This window comes from Eschrichtius robustus, chromosome 13, assembly GCF_028021215.1.
Source record: "Eschrichtius robustus isolate mEscRob2 chromosome 13, mEscRob2.pri, whole genome shotgun sequence".
Lineage (NCBI taxonomy): Eukaryota > Metazoa > Chordata > Mammalia > Artiodactyla > Eschrichtiidae > Eschrichtius > Eschrichtius robustus.
The window spans coordinates 45,903,073-45,922,537 of NC_090836.1; the positions used below are offsets into that span (position 1 = coordinate 45,903,073).

Here is a 19,465-nt window from a genome sequence, read left to right on the forward strand (position 1 = left end):
CAGTTCTGAAGTGGAATATTTTCTTAAGCCTGGGTATATAGGGAAGCTTTGGTAAATGAGGAGTTTCCAATATCCTATGGAAACTCACCTGGGCAAAGAAGTGAGACAATGCTTGGAGGGGAAGTAAAGGGATACCTCTCTTCACAGGATAAATTCAGGCACAGGTCCTATTCTAGGGACCAGGTGAACCCTGCACAGGCAGCCAGAACCAACACTCAGCCCACTGTGAATCTGAATGGGCAGGAAGGGATCTGAGTGAGGAAGGGCAGCTCTGGGGGCAATGGAGCAGAGATCGGAGACAGATCTGCATTAGATCCAAACTCAGTAGATAGGAATTCAATGGATGTTACCCAGATGAGTATCACTTTCTTTTTGACACAGGAGTTTTAGATTCTCTTAGTTACAAGGTTGACAACAAGAACCTCCAGCCTTCTCAGTATACAGAAGATTAGGAGGTCTGGACCTTTGAACTTCAAGGCTCTGTGGTGGTGGGAAATCCCTGTGGCGTAGTGTGGGAATAGAGATCGTGAGTCTGGAGGGACATTGGGAACCCAGAACTTTCACTTCCCCACTCCTCTAGTACTTGCTTCCCTTAGCTTAGACATAGCTTATGCCTAGTCACATGGGGGTCTGTGGTGCTAGACTAGTCACCCTCAACAAGGGAAAGTCAATCATTTCTCAAAATTGAATAGCACATGTTGGAGAAGGAAGATATTCTAGATACCATCCAGCCCAATGTCCTCATTTTACAGACAAGGAAACTGAAGCCCAGAGAAAATAAATGACTTGCCCAAGGTCATACAGCTAATGTGGGATAGAATCCAGGTGTCCTCATCCCAAATTTGCTCCTTCCACGATGCCACACTGCCTTCACTCTACTTCCATCATACATTGTTTTATCCTACTAACTTGTAACTTCAAGTTCTGGGTCATATTCAGAAAGGTCCATTTCCAGACTCTTCTTTTCCAGTGGAGGAGTGAAGAGCCTCTGCTACTGTCTTTAGGTTAAGTAGAGCGTTACTGCCTTTCCCTGCCTCCCTTTCTCCTGCTGTTCTCAAGGAGGAACTGAGTCTATGGAGGAGGGCTCTCGTAAGTTTCGGGCTCCATTCAGTTTGTGGCAGGGGAAGCTGATGGGCACAACATCCTGGGATGCCCTTCACCTTGGCAGGCTGATTGTACCCAACTGGTGGTCATGGCCTAGTGCCCAATGGCAGGGAGGGCGCCCACCCATACCTTTACCTGATGCCTGGCATCCACAGATGCCAGAGGTTTAGTTAGATACTTATGCTGAATCCTGCCTGGTCTCCTGGTCCTGGTTTGTGTCACTTTGAGATTTGTTATGTGTCACCATTTGTTTATTTGAGTTTTAGGGGGGTGGTCCCTCCATGGATTTAAGATACTGGCATTTCCAGATTGGCAGGAATGACACCTCACTGCCAACACAGAATCTGTGCTAAATAGCACAGATCCTGGACTTCAGGAAAGTTCTTCAAATGTCTCTATGATCCCCCTCTTCCCATCTCTCCTCCACCGTAGAGTTCTTTATATCACCCCTTCCTAGCCTGATACCAAAAGCTGACAGGTCATAGTCTCAGGCTAAAGTTTCTGTGAAAGGGAAGGAAGAGAAATATGCAGGTTAGGATGACTGGGGACTGGTAAGCAGCAAAGGCACCCTGCTTACTCTCTGCCACAGGCTTCAGAAGACTCTGGAAGGTACCTATTGCCCAGTAATTTCCACTGCAGTGCCGGGCAGCCTTAGACTGTATCTCCACCTGCTGGACACCAAGGAGATCGACGACTCTGTGTCAACTCTTCAGACATAGAATTAAATAAAACTTCACAATTACTCCACCTTCATTCCAAGGTTAAATTATTCCTTCTCAGAATCTGTTGAAGTTACAGTTTTCTCTCGGAAGACTGTCTATTTCGGATTCAAGGGAGACCTGGGTGCAGTTTCCCCCATATGCTGTCCTTTATCGAAAACTCAGAGGCTGAATATAGAGCCCTGTCTCCTTGTTCAGCTGCCAGAGGTGTAGGGAGGTTGAAATCTATGCCCCTCTTCATACAGTTTAACTATGTCCACAAACAGAAAGCAGCAGGCAGGTGGGCTTACGCTTGGGCATAGATCACAAGGTACTTGTTAGCCTTAGCGGCCAGGAGAAGGAAATCCTAGATAAAGAATTGCCCTTATTTGTCTATCCCCTGCCTGACCCAGGTATGGGAGAAAGTGGGGGCATCCTCTACTGTTCTCTTTATACTCACTGGCTGTTCTCCTCTTCCTACGCTCCTAGCAGAGACAACACCACTAGAACCCATTAGCATCATTCAGTCCATGTTGAAACCGTGGGCTAACCCCTAGAGTCCTCAGGCTGTATCTTCAGAGGTGAAGGTCATTTATAAGTAGTGATAGCTCTCAAACGAATCTTTTATTGGTGAAATGGGACAATGTCAATAAATACCCTCAGAATTGATCAGGACATACAATAATATCAATCTGTGGAGGTTACAGGGTTAGGCAAACAAATGACAGCAGATCTAGAAATCTACTCTCCTTTCCCAGCTGATATTGTGATTTACCCAGGTTAAGTAAAAAGCAGCCATTTTTATTTTTTGGTTGCCTGACCTTGACCGAGAGGATGTCCTTTAATGTCTTTCACATTTTTGTTTTAGAAGGAAGAAATCGAGGAGTCAAGACAGTGTATGGGGATAATCTTGTGCTCCATGTACGTCACGTCATTTGTGTATTAGGTGCCCTCAGTTTATTCATTACGGCTAAAATGTATTGAGTGCTTACTGTGAACACTCTTAAAAACTTTAATGCATTTTCCCCCATTTATACCTTTAAATGATCTTATGATTCGGGTACTGCACTTTATTATACTCCTGTTCTTTTTTTAATAAATTTATTTATTTATTTATTTATTTATTTATGGCTCTGTTGGGTCTTCGTTTCTGTGCGAGGGCTTTCCCTAGTTGCGGAGAGCAGGGGCCACTCTTCATCGCAGTGCGCAGGCCTCTCACTATCGCGGCCTCTCTTGTTGCGGAGCACAGGCTCCAGACGCGCAGGCTCAGCAGTTGTGGCTCACGGGCCCAGCTGCTCCACAGCATGTGGGATCTTCCCAGACCAGGGCTCGAACCCGTGTCCCCTGCATTGGCAGGCAGATTCTCAACCACTGCGCCACCAGGGAAGCCCTATACTCCTGTTCTTAATTGCTACTATGCTATACTCTTTACTTTGTGATTAATGTGCAGATTTTTTAAGGACCTGGGGCTTTAAAACTCAAATAGTATAATTATCTTCCTTGTAAATTCCTAAAAAGCCTTTATTCAAAGTAATATGTGGTTTCAGAAACTTTACTGTACCTAAGAATTATATGAGGTGTATTGTGAAAAATAGATTCCTATGTGCTGCTTCCAGATATTCTGATTCAGGAAATCTGGATGAAAGCTCAGGAATCTGCATTTTAAAATAAGCACCCAAGTAATTATGATGTAGGTTGTATTTGGATTATGCTTTGAGAAACACTGCCTTTGACTATAAATGGCTTGAGGGTAGGGCTGTAACTATAACAAATCTTCATGTGTACATCCCATTTAATTTGGCTGCATGTAGCAATAGATGTATCATTGGGTTTGTATCATCTGTGGCTAAGAACTAAACCCTGCTTATTCACTCGTATCTCTCTTTTTTTTTTTTTTTTTTTTTTTTTGTGCACGGAGGAGAGGCAGCCCTGGAGCCTCCCTGTCTGTTAGAGGCCCTTGTGCTATATGTGAAGTGGCTTTTTCTTTTACTAACCTGAAATATCTCTGGGCAAAGGTTTGGTGAAGGCTGTACAATTTGACATATTGGCCCTGGTAATTCTGCTGTCTTCACTGGAGAGGGCTGAGAAGAGGCTGTTATTTTTCTCTACCTTTTGAAATGCACAATGCAGGGGGCAGGGTGAAGGGAGGAGAGTCCGGGGACTAAGCTAGAGTTGGTAAACAAGCTTTGAAGCAAACTAAGGAAGCATATTAGCAGGGGAGAAATGAAGGGCTGCGCAAGGCTCCCGTCATGCCATAGCATTCTCTGAAGACAACACCAGTCTCTTATTTTGAAGGAAATAACAACAACAAAAAACAGTATTGGCAAACTGACCCTCCACTAACACTTGAAGGTTTGTCTGGGAATGGTGTTCTGAAAAGCCGTTTACATCAGAGAAGCAAGAAGATGAAGGACAAGTCTTGCAGAAAAAAAAAAAAAAAAATTAGGCCAGAAAATACAGCAAGCACCTCAAATAGCCCAAAGGAGGCTGCAGGGACCTGGGGAAAGCTCCATTTAATCTCTGGCCTAGCTAACATAGCCTAGAGGATGCTTCTTAATGCACTTTTTATAACAAGCTTGGCTTCTGAGGTTGTGAAGAGCCCTTCTAGCTCCTAGAATCTTTGAAGAATTTCTTTCCCCCTTAACTCAGGGGACAGGTTAACCAAAACTCCAAATTGGGAAATTAGGGAATTCCGAAGCTGCTCTGTGTGTTTTAGAAGACTGTATTTGATTCAATATGGTGAAGGCAAAATCCCCTCCACTTTCTAGGTTCCTTTCTTCCCCACTGCTTCTCTCACCTCATCTGGATGGCCTCAGAGAATGTTTTAAGGTTGACAGGGAAATTTTACAGAATGATCAGAAGTACAGAGAGCCCTAGAGATGGTTGCATAATCTTCCTCCTCTTTACTTTAAAAATGCTTTTTTCAATTGAATAACTAACAAACCAAAAATTTAGGGTTGGATTGAAGGTCAGAGAAAAGAAGAATGAAGCACAGACAGTTTAAATGATGTTTCCAAGGTCACAGGGCTGGTCTTAGATTCAAAGTAAGTTTGTACTGACTCCTAGTTTAACATTACCTCTCTTAATTGCTTTCATAACCACTTTTCTCAAGTGGTTTTGCCTGCCCACTTAGTACTCAAGTACTGCAGCTACAGAATTTTTGGCTTTTTTTTTTGGAGTGGGGAGGTTGGCATATGGTTATCTTTTCCTGTGGACTTTGAAAATAACTATTCCCTTAAAAAAAAAAAAAAGTCTTACCTCAATCTTATTTTTTGAAAGCAAACATTCAAAAACCCCAACCCACCCTAGAACAAACCCTCAGTGCTCCAGGTTCTGATTATCCAGTTTCCTTTTTCCTCCCTCTGCTGACTACGCATTTGGATGTTTACACTGGTTAGTAGCTCTGCAAGAAGTCTGACATTATATATGTCGTGGGATTGTTTGTCAGCAGCTTCCTGATCCCTGGGTGGTATTAGAGTGCTATGTTCTCACACTCGGTATCCCCACGGCCATCAAGGCTGTAGCTCCGTTGGTGGGTTAGTTTGGTAGTGTTCTGTGAGTCATCCCTGGAGGCCTCAGCTACAGCCTGCTTCTCCAGCTATTCCAAGGATTTGGTAAGCACTTCATAATTCTCTGTATTAAATTTCTTTTCTGCTTAAAATATGGAGATATTGAGAGTGGTTTCTGTTTCCTATTCTAAACTGGCTGATACAGGCATTTAGAAGCTAATCACAACGCAACTCAAAATGAGTACTAACAGAACAGCAGGAGCCTAGACCAGAGAGCCTGGAGTTACCCAAATAGGTAACATTTGAGTTGGAAGTTGAAGGTGGAATATGCTAAGCAGAGAATCACTGGGAAAGCGAGGGAAACAAGATGCACCAAGGTGTGGTCATTAAAGAGCACGATGTGTTAAGAGGGATGGGGAGTTCACTACAGCTGGGCTATGAACGGGGTCGGGAAAGATGAGGCTGGAGCAACCGTAAAATGTGGCGGGAGTAAGAATACTGCCTTTGGGGGGTAGCAGACCTGACTCCAATTCCAGTTCCTCCATGGAGTAACTAATGGTCAAATCTTGTATATTCTATGATCCTCAGTTTCCTTATCTACCAAGTGGGGACCTAATAATATCTACTTCATGGGGAATTAAATGTGACAGTGCATACAAAGTGCTTTGTACAGTGCTTGGCACAGACCAAGTGCTCAAAAAGCCTTTGCTATTATCATTAGGTAAACTGGAAACCGATTATTAAATATCTTGAAGGCAGGTGGAGGATAAACTGAAATGGGAAAAACCTAGTGGTTGAAAGACTACTTAGGAGGTTGTTGTAATAATCCAGGCAGGGACGATGATCGGAAATAAGGCAGTGGCAGTGGAGATACAAAGAACTGGTTGGCTTCAGAAGTCATCATTGGTATTGAAATTCCAGGATCTGATGACTAATTGAATGTGAGGGATTCTGAAAAGACTAGGCGAACAAAAACATCATTAACCTAGTCACGTATGAGGGAGAGCAGGTCTAGATAGCAGCTGAAGCTCAAGGCTCTAAGTGCCTCCAAGTCCAAGGCCTGTTCCAGGAGAGTGGCCTTAAGTAATTCTTTTGTGCATCACATTGATATGGCTCTTACCACAAGCAACACAAGAAACAACCTGCTGCTCCTTGAATGTCCAAGGGAGTAGGACTAAAATAGACCACTGGTCCTGCAAATTAGTAGGTTGGGTGGAGACAGAACAGAGTGGGCAGACTGCAATGGATTAAGGGATAAGTGGGAACTGCAGACCAACTATATAGGCAATTCTTTCAAGAAATCGGGCACTGAAGGGACGAAGCAAGCAAGCAATAGCTCGAGAGGGAGTGTGGAGGTTTCTATGTATTGGTTTGCTTAACATGATACTCTTCTAGTGTACCGCTCTGGAAAGCTGGACTACATTTCCCATAATCCCTTGTAACTAGGGTTCAGCCGTGATTTCGGTTCTGCCAATCGGATGAACTATTGTATGATTCTAAAGCCAGCAGCGATTAAGAGAGGGTACAGGGCATCCATTTGGGGATGCTGACAGTGGCAGAGGTAGTGTGCTTCCTGAACTGGCAGCTGCAGTGGCAGCTTCCTTACTGTAGTAGAAGCAGCAGCTTCCTGGGTGTTATTTCTGGAAGTCCAGTCTAGAGTTTGTTTCTTCAGTCTTCCCAATAATTCTGTGATCCATTTAATGCCCTATAACACGTCCCTTCCTGCTTAGACTAGCTCAAATAGATGTTTTCTGCAACCGAACCCTGATTAATATGGGGGAGAGGGTATGTGTTTTTTTAAAGAATGAAATGTAACATTAGCATCATTGTAGTTTAAAGAGTTAAAGATTAAAGAAGACAACCTATTTATTACTGAAAAATATAACATATAAAGAAAAAGAAATAGAATTAAGGTAAAGAGAAAAGAGGGAATAACTTACGGAAGATATTGGAAGACAGAAAAAGTGTCTGAGAGCCAGCCTCCAAGATGGCTCAATGATTCTTGCCTCCTGGTATTCATGCTCCTTCGACTTCTCCTCCTACAATGAAAAGGGCTCACCAGTGTACCCAAAAGCATGTTATGGAAATGATGGAGTGTGACTTCTAAAGTCAGGTCACAAAAGAATTCACAGCTTCCTCCTTGCTCTTAACTTACTCACTCTGGGGGAAGGCAGCTGACATGTTGTGAGGGCACTCAAACAGGCTGTGCAGAGTCCCACATGGCGAGGAACTGAGGCCTTCTGCCAACGACCAACACTGACTTGCCAAATATGTGAGGGAGCCACCTTAGAAACAAACCCTCCAGCCTCAGTCAAGTCTTCAGAAAAACTGTAGCCCTGACATCTTTTTTTTTTTAATTTTAAAAAAAAATTTATTTATTATTTATGTCTGTGTTGGTCTTCGTTTCTGTGCGAGGGCTTTCTCTAGTTGCGGCAAGTGGGGGCCACTCTTCATCGTGGTGCGCGGGCCTCTCATTATCGCGGCCTCTCTTGTTGCGGAGCACAGGCTCCAGATGCGCACAGGCTCCAGATGCGCAGGCTCAACAATTGTGGCTCACGGGCCCAGTTGCTCTGCGGTATGTGGGATCTTCCCAGACCAGGGCTCGAACCTGTGTCCCCTGCATTGGCAGGCAGATTCTCAACCACTGCACCACCAGGGAAGCCCCCTGACTGACATCTTGACTGCAACCACATGAAAGATCCCAAGCCACGATTACCCAGCTAAGCCACACCTGAACTCCTCACCCATAGAAAGTGGGAGGGTAATAACATTTAGTTTTGTTTTAATCCACTGTGCTTTGGGGAAATTTGTTAGGCATCAATAGCTGGGATATAGTACAGGAGTGAAGTTAGCCTTGGAGAAGTGTACCTCTGAGGTAAAGGAAAAGATGGATGTCACAAGAGTGCAAGTCTAGTGATGGGAAAAGAGGAAGTTAAGTTTGATGACCAGTATTTTCTCAAGAGAGTAAGAGGCAATGCCATCTGCTGAAAGTAGGGGTGGGAAGTAGGGACTATAAAGTTGAGGAGAACAATAAAAAGGGTGCAATAGTTACCAGGTAAAGCTGAAAAAAGCCAAACAGGAATGAGTGCTTAAGAAATCATGCATCTGCAGTGGAGTCAGTTGGCATATTTTTGTGATTTTTCTATCACTACGCTTGATAACCTAGAGGAAATAAAGTAAGAGATGGCGGGTTTCGCTTGACTTGAGAATTGGTGAGGCGGAGACAGTAGAAGAACAACAGGGTCAAGGGAACTCAGGGTGTTGACTTAGGCCACTGAAGTGACTGACCATGGAGTCCAAACTGGTAGACATGGAAATGAGTTGAGGAGGAAACGCACAGCCTGAGAGAATGAGAGGTTGAGTGCAGAATCAACATTTAGAGAAGCAGGATGGTTATAGAAGCCCAAAGCAGCAACTTAGGAATCAGAAGTTGCAGGTTATGGCCACTATTAACAAGCTGTGTATCCTTGGTAAAGAGAAAATTTTCAAGGCCTGTTTTCCCCTCATCCTTGGTTAAAATATGTAAAATGCTAAGAACAGTGGCTTATTTACAGTAAGCACTCTGCAATGATTTTAGCAATTATTCTTAGATGTTTTAAAATTATATACTATTTAATACACACATATGAAGCATAATAAGATAAACACTGGGAAACCCACCACCCAACCTACTAAACAGACTACTACTAATATACTGTGTTTTTTCCTGATCCCATCCTCCTGGCTTCTCCTCTAGAGAAAATAACTATCTTGAATTTTGTATTTATCATTCTTTTTCCTTAAAAAAAATGTCATGTTCCACATTTGTACAGGGCCTGTTTCTTTATAGGTAAGATGAAGCTTTGGATTAGCGGCTCTCTAAACTCCCTTCTAGCTTTAAGAGTATATGAGATATGATAGGTGGATAGGAAAGCTACATACCTAGCAGAACCATATCAATGTTTATTTTTCAAGGGTTTTATTAAGCTAAAACACTTGCTCTTCTGTTGAAATCTCCAATTCAACAAAAGGATATCTCAATGGAACTTTTTTTTTAAAAAGCGTCTGTGCTTTTTTAAAAAAAAATTATTTATTTATTTATTTAATTATTATCTTCAGCTGCGTTGGGTCTTTGTTGCTGTGCATGGGGTTTCTCTAGTTGCAGCGAGCGGGGGCTACTCTTCGTTGCAGTGCACGGGCTTCTCATTGTGGTGGCTTCTCTTGTTGTGGAGCACGGGCTCTAGGTGCGTGGGCTTCATTAGTTGCGGCACGCGGGCTCAGTAGTTGTGGCGCACGGGCTTAGTTGCTCCGCGGCATGTGGGATATCCTGGACCAGGACTCAAACCCGTGTCCCCTGCACTGGCAGGCGGATTCTTAACCACTGCGCCACCAGGGAAGCCCCCTCAACTGAACTTCTAATTTCAAGATCAAGACTTTCCATCACTTTCAATTTGCACCTCTGCTATAAAGTTCTACTCTAGAGAAAACCAACACAAGGAGCTAAATAATCTAAGCCCCGGACCCTGTCCAATGAAATCCTGAAACTCAAGCCTGAAGAAATAGGACTGAAACAGATGAACTGGGAAGGCATACTTTATTTCAGTGACAAGTATTTTAATAAAAATTAAGAGGCATGGCTGGGTTCATATGCAGTAGCTTTTAATACAACCTGGAATTATTTCTTCCACATACATGTGTATATATAAGTAGTATAAAGTAAAACAACTAACTTTGTCTTTTTAACTTTCATCAAAGGTGCTTAACACTATTTTAGTTTCATAAAAAACCGTCTTTAAATACGGTAAACAAAAATGCAAATCTGCTGACCATATATGGTTTTCCTCTAGGGTGACTGTCTGGCCTAGGATGCTGTTCTCCCTATCTGTAAACAACCTGAGATTTTGTATCTGTCACACCAGTTACCAAGTTGATAAGAGTTAAGTGAGTTGGACCAGGCACTGGAATTGCTATGTCAAGGGCAAATAAATGCCCCGCTCATACACAGGTCTGCATTTATCAGACTTCAGTATGGCTGGAATAGAAAGTCAGCTGAGACTGTTGGTACGAGGTAACCGGTTAATGTGTTTTCAGTGGCCTTTGAAGAGGCCATGACTGTAAAGTAGGATGTGAGTATGTTCTGAACCTTAACAGTATCAGGACAACAGTGGTCAAAAGAATGAGCATTCACTACAGTAATTTTTTCATGGAATTTCAGTAGTTTTCCTTATTCTACCCATTGAATTGGCACAAGAAAACATATTTTCTTAGAGGTATCTTCTTCCCAAGGCCAGTCTTGCTTCAATCATTTAAAATATAGCATACAAATCACCTTGATTTTTATAACCTGCCTCTTTAAATTTATTTATTTTATTTATTATTTTTGGCTGCGTTGGGTCTTCGTTGCTACTCTACGTTGTACTGCATGGGCTTCTCACTGCAGTGCCTTCTCTTGTTGCGGAGCATGGGCTCTAGGCACACGGGCTTCAGTAGTTGTGGCACGCTGGCTCAGTAGTTGTGGAGCCCAGACTTAGTTGCTCCGCGGCATGTGGGATCTTCCCGGACCACGGCTCGAACCCGTGTCCCCTGCATTGGCAAGTGGATTCTTAACCACTGCGCCACCAGGGAAGCCCTAACCTGCCTCTTTAAAAATGGTAATAAGAAGTATAATGTCATCTCCTTGGTTTCTGTCTACTTTGGAGCTTAATACGAATTGTGAAAAGTACAACTAAAGGACTCTAAGAATGTCAGTATAGGTATTAAGAGACTAACACAAGCAGCTACTGTTCTCTCTCAACAATGAAAGGGTACTGCAGTGCACTATTTGAAACTGAATCCAAATACTCTCCTTGTTTAGCTCAGGTACAGCTACCAGGAGAACTAAGTATCATTTACTACCTACTTTTGTTTATTCCTGGTAAGAACATTTGCAAATCACAGTGGCACTTCCAGAATACCTACAGAGAAAGGTAATCTTCCAGAAAGCAAATCCTCTCCTTGGGGTAGAGTATGGAATCCCTGGATAAGATCAATATGCAGGATTCAAAGGCTCTCTAAGATAAGCTCAAAATTTTGAAACATGTCTGCATTTAACCTTTAACCATAACACTTGACCTTAACTGAAATTAAGGTAGAATATTCAACTGTTTACCTTCCACTGTTCACATTCCAAAGGGAAGAAGAAGGTCTCAAAAATAAGTAAGCTTCTTCTCCCAACTTCTGACAAGAGTTAAACAGTCACTTCTTTGTTCTAGTTTTTAGGAATGTCCAAAAACCTTCAGCAAACTAAATCCAGTCTAGTGAATCCTAGGCCCAATAAAAATCCTAAGCAGTCTCTGAAAGCTCCTGGACAAGACAAATTGGCTGCTTTAATCATTAGTTTACTAAAGAACAACTGGGTTATCTATTTTGTGAGCTAACAAAATTAACATAGGCAGGCATTCTCCCATAGTGAGTGTTACTCACACTGGCAAAGGTCAGATGTGTTGTGGTTAAGTTCTCATAGTGGTGAGCAAAGAGGTGTCCTCCTAAAATAACATAAGGTTTGTCATGAATGACAGATGCTAGCTTTTCTTGCCCCTTTAGATATTTAAAAAACACAAAGTAACTATTTTCTATTTAATTCCTTTGTTGAGTTGTACTCAAGTAGCTAATTCTTTGCAATATGACTCATACCCCTGTTTTTCCTAAACTAGGAAGCTCTGGGTTACAAGAGTAGTGTAGAACAGTTTGGGTTGTCATTACCCAAACAAATGAAATCAGAAGGGTTTTGTATTTTCTAGTTAAAATTACTTTTAAATAAAGTTAAATGTGAGTTGCTGACTGGTACTCAAACATAAGTAACCAGAATTAAGAGAATAATGGGTGTTTTTTTCCCCTCCTCAATACATTATACCACCCACTCCAGAAGAAATGGTCTACTTATTCACTTATTCATACAGCTAGAAGAAGAAATACTATTGTACTAGGGCTTATCTTGAATCTGCTTTTAGAGATTGCAACTAAATAAACAGATAGCTCTGCTTCATTAAAGAGAGAATCCTGTTTTGTGTGAAAGAAACTTGTGGAAGAGGCATTCCACAAGAGCCCACTCCCCCTACAAACAATGCTCAACACATCAGTTTTGGAATCATTGGTCAGTATGCTTCATCTGACTCCCTATCTATACCAGATCCCAAATCCCTTCCCATGCCAAATGGTTTTAAAACCAAACCACACCAAACCTGAAAAAAACCAACCAAACAAAAAACTGGTCTCGGAGATTATGAAGTCTCCTTGTGAGGGTCAACAAGATGCTAGGATAGCCAGAGCCTTGAGTTCAGAAATCTAACTTATTATACACACGTCCCAGGGTAGTCAGCAGGGCCTTCACACATTTCAGCTTTGAAGCTTAATCAAATTTCACACACAGTTGAAAAGCCTATCTCTTCTCCACATGTACACTGGTTCCTCCTCTCCATTCCAATCTTCACTCCTACACAATCCACATCTGGTTTGACAGCTAGTACAATTTCTAGCTGGAATGTGGGAAAGAGAAAAGAAATAAAAGAAACCTACCCTAGGTTACAAATATTCAGGGAACAAGATGTCCTAAAGATTCTAAACAAGAATAGGGTATATTTCTATATATAAATGCTATCAACATCAAAGACTCAATAAACAAATGCACTAATCAGAAAAGGTCCATTCCTATAAATGTTAAAAGGAATTTGGTTCATGTGTGTCAGAGAACACAAATATATACACAGTTACTTTTTCCAACCCAAATTTCTTGCCTGCTTTAGCTGGCTCCTTTAAGATAACTTTAAATGATTTTGTTTCATTAATGTAGAATGAGATATGAGTTCTGATCTTGGGGCTGCAGGTACTTAACCAAACTATCAAGCTATTTACAATGATGGTTTATTTGAAACAGTTCTGAGCATGAGGGTTCTTTCTTGCATCAAATGAGTAAGGACTCAAAGGAGGGAGGAAAAGAAAGGTACTTATCAGTTTGAAAGTCACAGACAATTTATCTTTCTCTAATTAGATTAGGAGAAAAAAATGAAGAACCCATTGTAGCAGGAAGAAGCAAAGAGTCTTGTAGGGTCTGGCATCTGCAAGGAAATGAGAAAAAAAAAAAAAGAGTTCTTAGTTCCTATCAATGACAAAAGCATCAACTATATCTGACAATGGGCCACACAACTACAGCCCAATTAAAGTCTCTTGGTCTGCTGGAAGAATCTGTTGTTGCTAATGGCAGAACACCAAGTACTTTCTGACCCTTAGCTCTTTAGTATCACTAAGCACACAGAAACTTGTTAATTGAATTAAAAACATTCTATACAGAGATCAACCTACACTCGTGTCAACAGTTTTCACGGGTGAGGAGAAAATCAGAATTGACCATCCAGGCAATTGACTTCTCCAGACAATTCTGGATTAATTCCAATTAACTTATATTGATCTTTTTCTCTTCTCACATACCCATCTACTCATTAATTCAATAATATTTTTAAGCTGTTACAATGTACATCAGGGGAACAAAAATTAACATGGTATTACCTGCTTTTGAGGCACTTACCTAGTAAAAATTGGAGTTGTTGATAAAAACACAAATGGGATAAAGCATTTAAGTGCAAGGTGAACAAACCCTTTTCAGGCATGTGCATTAAAAAAAATTCTCCACCCACTCTTAAGTTCCTTAAGGGAATAAGTCATGTCTTACATTTTTTGTGTGTGTGTATCTATCCAAAGAAGAGAGTTCTGCAACAACAGGCATTCAAAAAATGATGCTTTATTTTTATTAAGGGGATAAGAAGATAAGAAGGTCTTTAAAGGATTCGTACCTATTTTTTTTTCCTTATTCCTCAGGGGTTACATAGAAAAAAAAAATTATCAGTGTGTAAGGAGTTTATTAGCAAAGAGTTAAGTTCCAAAGCAGAAAAATGTTTAGTCTTAAGTGATAGAGAGAAGTTTCTCCTAGGCTTTCACCGTAGAGTAGCCATTTTTACTAGGTAACTATCCACACTCTATGAACACCAAGCTCTCATGAAGTGTGTCAGAGAAGGATTCAAAGTTCACCATTTACCCATGTCTGTGTATGCTTTCTTGACACACCCCAGTGCAGTTGTGTCTTTCCCTTCTGGGATCAAATCCAATTTTCTGGCTTCCAGATATATTTAATAACTTGATGTCAGAACCTACCAAGAAAAATGGCCAGTACCTACAAGCAACTGATAAATATTATTGTTCATAGCTAAGGGGTGTTTGCTTTTAGAATCTCTTTTCTGCTTCTTACCAGAAGAAACATCAGTTCTGGTACTAAAATGAACCCTAACTCGCAGAAGATCCATCTACTTCACTGTCCAGAGAAAGTAAATGGACTAGAAGGCAACAGGCCAATTACTCATTCATTCACTAAATATTCACTGAAGGCCTACTACCTGCAAGACAGTGGGGATTATCACCCCATTCCCAGCCCAACAATATTCCTTCTGCCAGAAGCAGTGTGGCTGGGCAGCCTCAGCCAAGACAGCATTTGAAGCATCAAACCTGGCTCTGCTATGGGTACACAGGGTGACCTCAAAGAAAGGCTTCATCTGTGAAAACTAAAAGATTTATGGACTCTTTATATATATTTTGTGAGGTTCTGCTAAATCAAATATTCAGATAAGATCAACAGTGAGAGACTCTTAGAGACCCAAACTTTAAAGTTCTCGTTCAAAGGGGTATGAATTTTTTGATGAGCATTAAACTGTACTGCACAGGGAAAGAACTGCAGAGCAGTGAAGCACAGTTGTTTGATTAATCTCAGTCCATTAAAAAGGCATGATAGATCTAGAATGCAACTTTGATTAAAAAAAAAAGAAAAAGGAAAGAGGCAGTGCGTACTAACATTAGGGAAAGCAACTTGGCATGTAACAGAATTCTAATTTAACTAAATGCCTATTCATTAGCGTGTAAAGCCATAATAGAGGCTATATACTTAAAAACACAGGCACATACAAAGCTTTAATTTGGTACCATAATCTGAAAGAAAATTGGACCCAAATTGCTTTATGTCCAGTTAAATCTTACTACCACCTGGAAAAAAAAATAGTGAAATAAAACTGAAATACTTACTTGAGATAGATACTCAGTTACTGTGCATTTCCATCTACGGAGTAGAAATATTTCAAAATAAATACGTCATGTCAATTGAAAACCACTCCATCCCCTATTCTTACTAAACACGAATGACTTATTCCTGGGGTATATGGAATTACAATATAAAAGTAGAAGAATTTAAAATTAGCAATTGGATTCCACTCAAGAGCATGGAAAAAGGAAACAGTCCTCTACCTATCAAGCCTTATGGCATATGATTTGGTGATCTCATTTTTGGAGAAATGCAAGTATCCAAAGGGAAATGTTTTAAAGGGCATCCTCTAGCCATCTAAAAATTAGCTCAAACAGTAACAAAAACTGAAATCAAGAGAATCTGAATTTGGGGGCGACATTAGGAAAAGAAAGTTTGTATTAAATAAAAATGACAGTATCTTGGGTGTACCATATGTAGGAATTTCTTCACTAGGGTGGTATGACATGAATTTCACACCTGTTTACTCAGCATGGTCTCTGAAGCCTAGGAAACACATCTGAATACCATTCTTATGCTGGTTCTTACGACTTATTACTTTCATTTTGTCTCTACCCATTACCTTTTAGGCCCCTGCAATCCAATTTCTAATCCCAATTCCCTATCAATATTATGCCTTGAGAATTGGGGATGATTTCCTCCTAGCCAAAATCAATAGCCTTTTTACTGGTTCCCAAATTTACCCATGGTATTCGATGTCAGTGGTCACCCCATCTTGAAAATATTCTTTATGCTTCTGTGATCTTGTCCTTTCCTGCTACTAACCAGGAGTAGGGGGAAGTGAGTAAGGTGCTTGGGGTGCAAAATTTAAGGAGGCACTCACTGTCAGGGTCATGTGGGTACAAGGTGTTCAGACTGAACATGTCCTTGAATAATCAAGACCAACTGTATTTAGCACAACAAACCGAGTAAATGCATTTTGCCTCTATTTCACTTACTGTTTTTCCATGGCAGAACATATGGCAGAGACTTGGGAACACGCATGCCTGAAGCCAGGTTACTCTTATGTTCCATAACTATGTTGCTTGCGGGGCTTCAGAAAGAAAGATGAATTTGACTATGTCAGCATATCTGTATTCTTCAGGCAGGCACACACAAGATAATCAAAATGCGTTTTTTGTAATTTGGGGGAAAACAACAACCTACATTCTGAAATGTAAACACATTTCCATCAAAACATTCTCACAATGAGAATGATTACCAGCTTCTCTGGAAAGCTCACTCTTCTGTACAGGCATTAAGATGGGTCTAACCATTTTCATTTTCCAGAAATTGAGATAAACAGCAACGCCATCTACTGTTCAGTTGTATGACAGGCTCATGAACTCAATAGATAAAAGAGATAAAACAAAATGCCAAGACAACCAAACTAAAGGCAACAAATCTCACAGAACGGAGATAAAATTAAAATTGTACCAATGGAATTCATCTTTAAGTTTTTCTATCTCAGTGCAAGACAGACTAAGATACATTTATTATAACTAACTGACTTCAGGAGCTAAAAAATAAATATTGGTAAGTGTTCTATTTGAGGAAAAAAATGAAGTCTAGCATCTAATTCCTTCATTTTCTAATCCAGAAATAATCTCATTTGGGTTTGAAACATGATCTTTTTTTTTTGTGCCACGCTGTGCAGTTTATGGGATCTTAGTTCCCCAACCAGGGATTGAACCTGTGCCCTCGTCAGTGAAAGCACGGAGTCCTAACCACTGGACTGCCAGGGAATTTGAAACATGATCTTTTAAGGTTTGAAGATCAAGTAGTAATGAAAAATCGTAGAGATTTAAATTAGATACAAAATCAGTGGGAAGAAGAGATGCGTTTTCTTTCCTACCCATTTGGTATTATGGATTGCCCAATCTCAAATCAAGAACTTTTGGGCTTCCCTGGTGGCGCAGTGGTTAAGAATCCACCTGCCAATGCAGGGGACACGGGTTTGAGCCCTCGTCCAGGAAGATCCCACATGCCGCGGAGCAACTAAGCCCGTGCGCCACAGCTACTGAGCCTGCGCCCTAGAGCCTGCAAGCCACAACTACTGAGCCTGTGTGCCACAACTACTGAAGCCCGTGAGCCACAACTACTGAAGCCCACGCGCCTAGAGCCTGTGCTCTGCAACAAGAGAAGCCACTGCAATGAGAAGCCCGTGCACCGCAACAAAGAGTAGCCCCCACTCGCTGCAACTAGAGAAAGACCGCACACAGCAACGAAGACCCAACGCAGCCAAAAATAATAAATAAAAAAAATAAATTTATTAAAAAAAATAGAACTTTTAAGATTACTTTTTCCTTAGACACTAGTTACCCAGAGTAAAAATGATACATGTGGTATAGCTAGAGAATTTTTTCAAAGCATTAAAATAATGTGAACTTAGCAAAAACTCCAACTAAGACATAAGAATAGCTGGCGCCACTGTCTCCCTTACTAGACTATAAGCTAGTATTTTTGTGTTCCCGCGGTAATTAACACAAAGCATGTGACCTTTTTATGAATCAAGGAATAAATAAGGAAAAAACCCCTCCAAAACTATATCTAGACTAAATTACCACCAAGTAACATCATCAAGGAAAGAGGTCCATACATGCTTTGGTGGCTTCTATTGGTAACAGAGCACTGTGATTCTGGGAGGAAGAGGTGGGAATGAGGCCCTTTCATTTACCTGTTGTTGCCACAGTAGGTGGCTGCGCCCCAGACAAATGGGGTGCTGGTCTGTTCCCACAAATCTGCCAAAGGAAGCAAAACATGGTTTGTGGTACTACTAGGTAAAACACCAATTCATGCTAGTCGAATTTGTAAGATGAGAAATAATAAACATAAGTTTAGAGAAGCAAGTAATAACTGATCAAGTACCTGGCTTAAGTGACAGAGTAGCAAGAATTTAATTGAAGGATATAAACACAAGTGACATAAATAATAATAAATGTGCCTAGCAGCAACCAAACACAGATGGTACAACACAATTTATGGAAAAAAACAGATGTAAAGAAGTGCTTTTTCCAATCAAGAGGGATAGGCTGTTCCACGTGTCTGCACAGAGAGACAAATGTGCTTGTATTGGGGCCCAGTAAAAATAACAAGTCATTCTGAACAACATGGTATGTTCATAAAAAAGGAAAATCTTCCTTCTATCTAAAGCAAATGACTTGAGATTTTGACATTGTGAAGAAAAAGATGTAGGAGCACTTCACCTTTATCCCAGTCTTCATCGCAAGGAGGGCACTGCCATGTGCTCTCAGTCAGAGTCTCTTGTCCGAGGTTCCTGGTTTGGCTGACTGCAAGACAATAGAGATTCTGACTTAACAAGGGAACACTGCCAAGTTATTGTTTAAAGGGGTTAGTGGCTTAAAAGGTTGCAGGGTCTTTGTTTCTGAAAAATGGACGGGATGAAAGCTAAACAGAGAGGTCTTATCCCCTTGCCAACAGAAGACAAGAAAGAGAAGCAGAAACAAAGATGTTTGCCATATTTATGGTAATAAAAGAATTTTCATTTTTAGATGAATTATTAGTAAAATGAAATCAGGTTGTTCAGAAGAGAAAGCAGTCTGACAAACACCACCTGACAACCTTTTGCTGCTAAAATAAAAATCTCAAAGGCAGAAAACCACTGTTCTTCTGAAATGATGAAAGCCAAAATCAAGGTGATAACGTAGCATCATATAAATTTGAAGGGGCTAACCTCCAACACAGAAACATTTAGCTAGTCAGTCTTACCTACATCCTGCTCGATACAGCTTTTGTCATCACAGCTTGAGATATGATGACTGATTTCAGCCCGAGGAACCTGATGGCGAGCATTGAAGGGACAAGTAGCCAGTTTGTCTGCGACGTCAGGATGATTCTGTGAAAAAAAATTAAAGGGGTCCGTCAATAAACTTGTGGCTTAACTTGGTAGGTAAACTCATAGTAGAACATTAAGAGGGAATTATTTATCACTCATATGGACCATAGAGACATTACCTCAGAATCATCAAAAGCTAAGCCTCTTTGTTATGATTATAAAGACTGACAACACAGATACTGGGGTTAAAGTGGCTTATATGGAAGTAAACAGTGAATTTAGG

At 40.9% G+C, this 19,465-nt stretch overlaps 1 protein-coding gene across 1 annotated transcript in view; it reads right to left on the bottom strand.

The window, feature by feature from the left end:
• The window catches only part of GTSF1 (gametocyte specific factor 1), a 36,429-nt gene that overhangs the window by 10,422 nt on the left and 6,542 nt on the right, over nt 1–19,465 (bottom strand). The window contains exons 3-6 of the mRNA XM_068561957.1: nt 19,116–19,242; nt 18,593–18,676; nt 18,064–18,127; nt 16,346–16,440 (exon numbers count right to left, since the gene is read on the bottom strand). Of these exons, the coding sequence (XP_068418058.1) occupies nt 16,346–16,440; nt 18,064–18,127; nt 18,593–18,676; nt 19,116–19,242 (370 nt within the window). The remainder of the gene's footprint in view (nt 1–16,345; nt 16,441–18,063; nt 18,128–18,592; nt 18,677–19,115; nt 19,243–19,465) is intronic.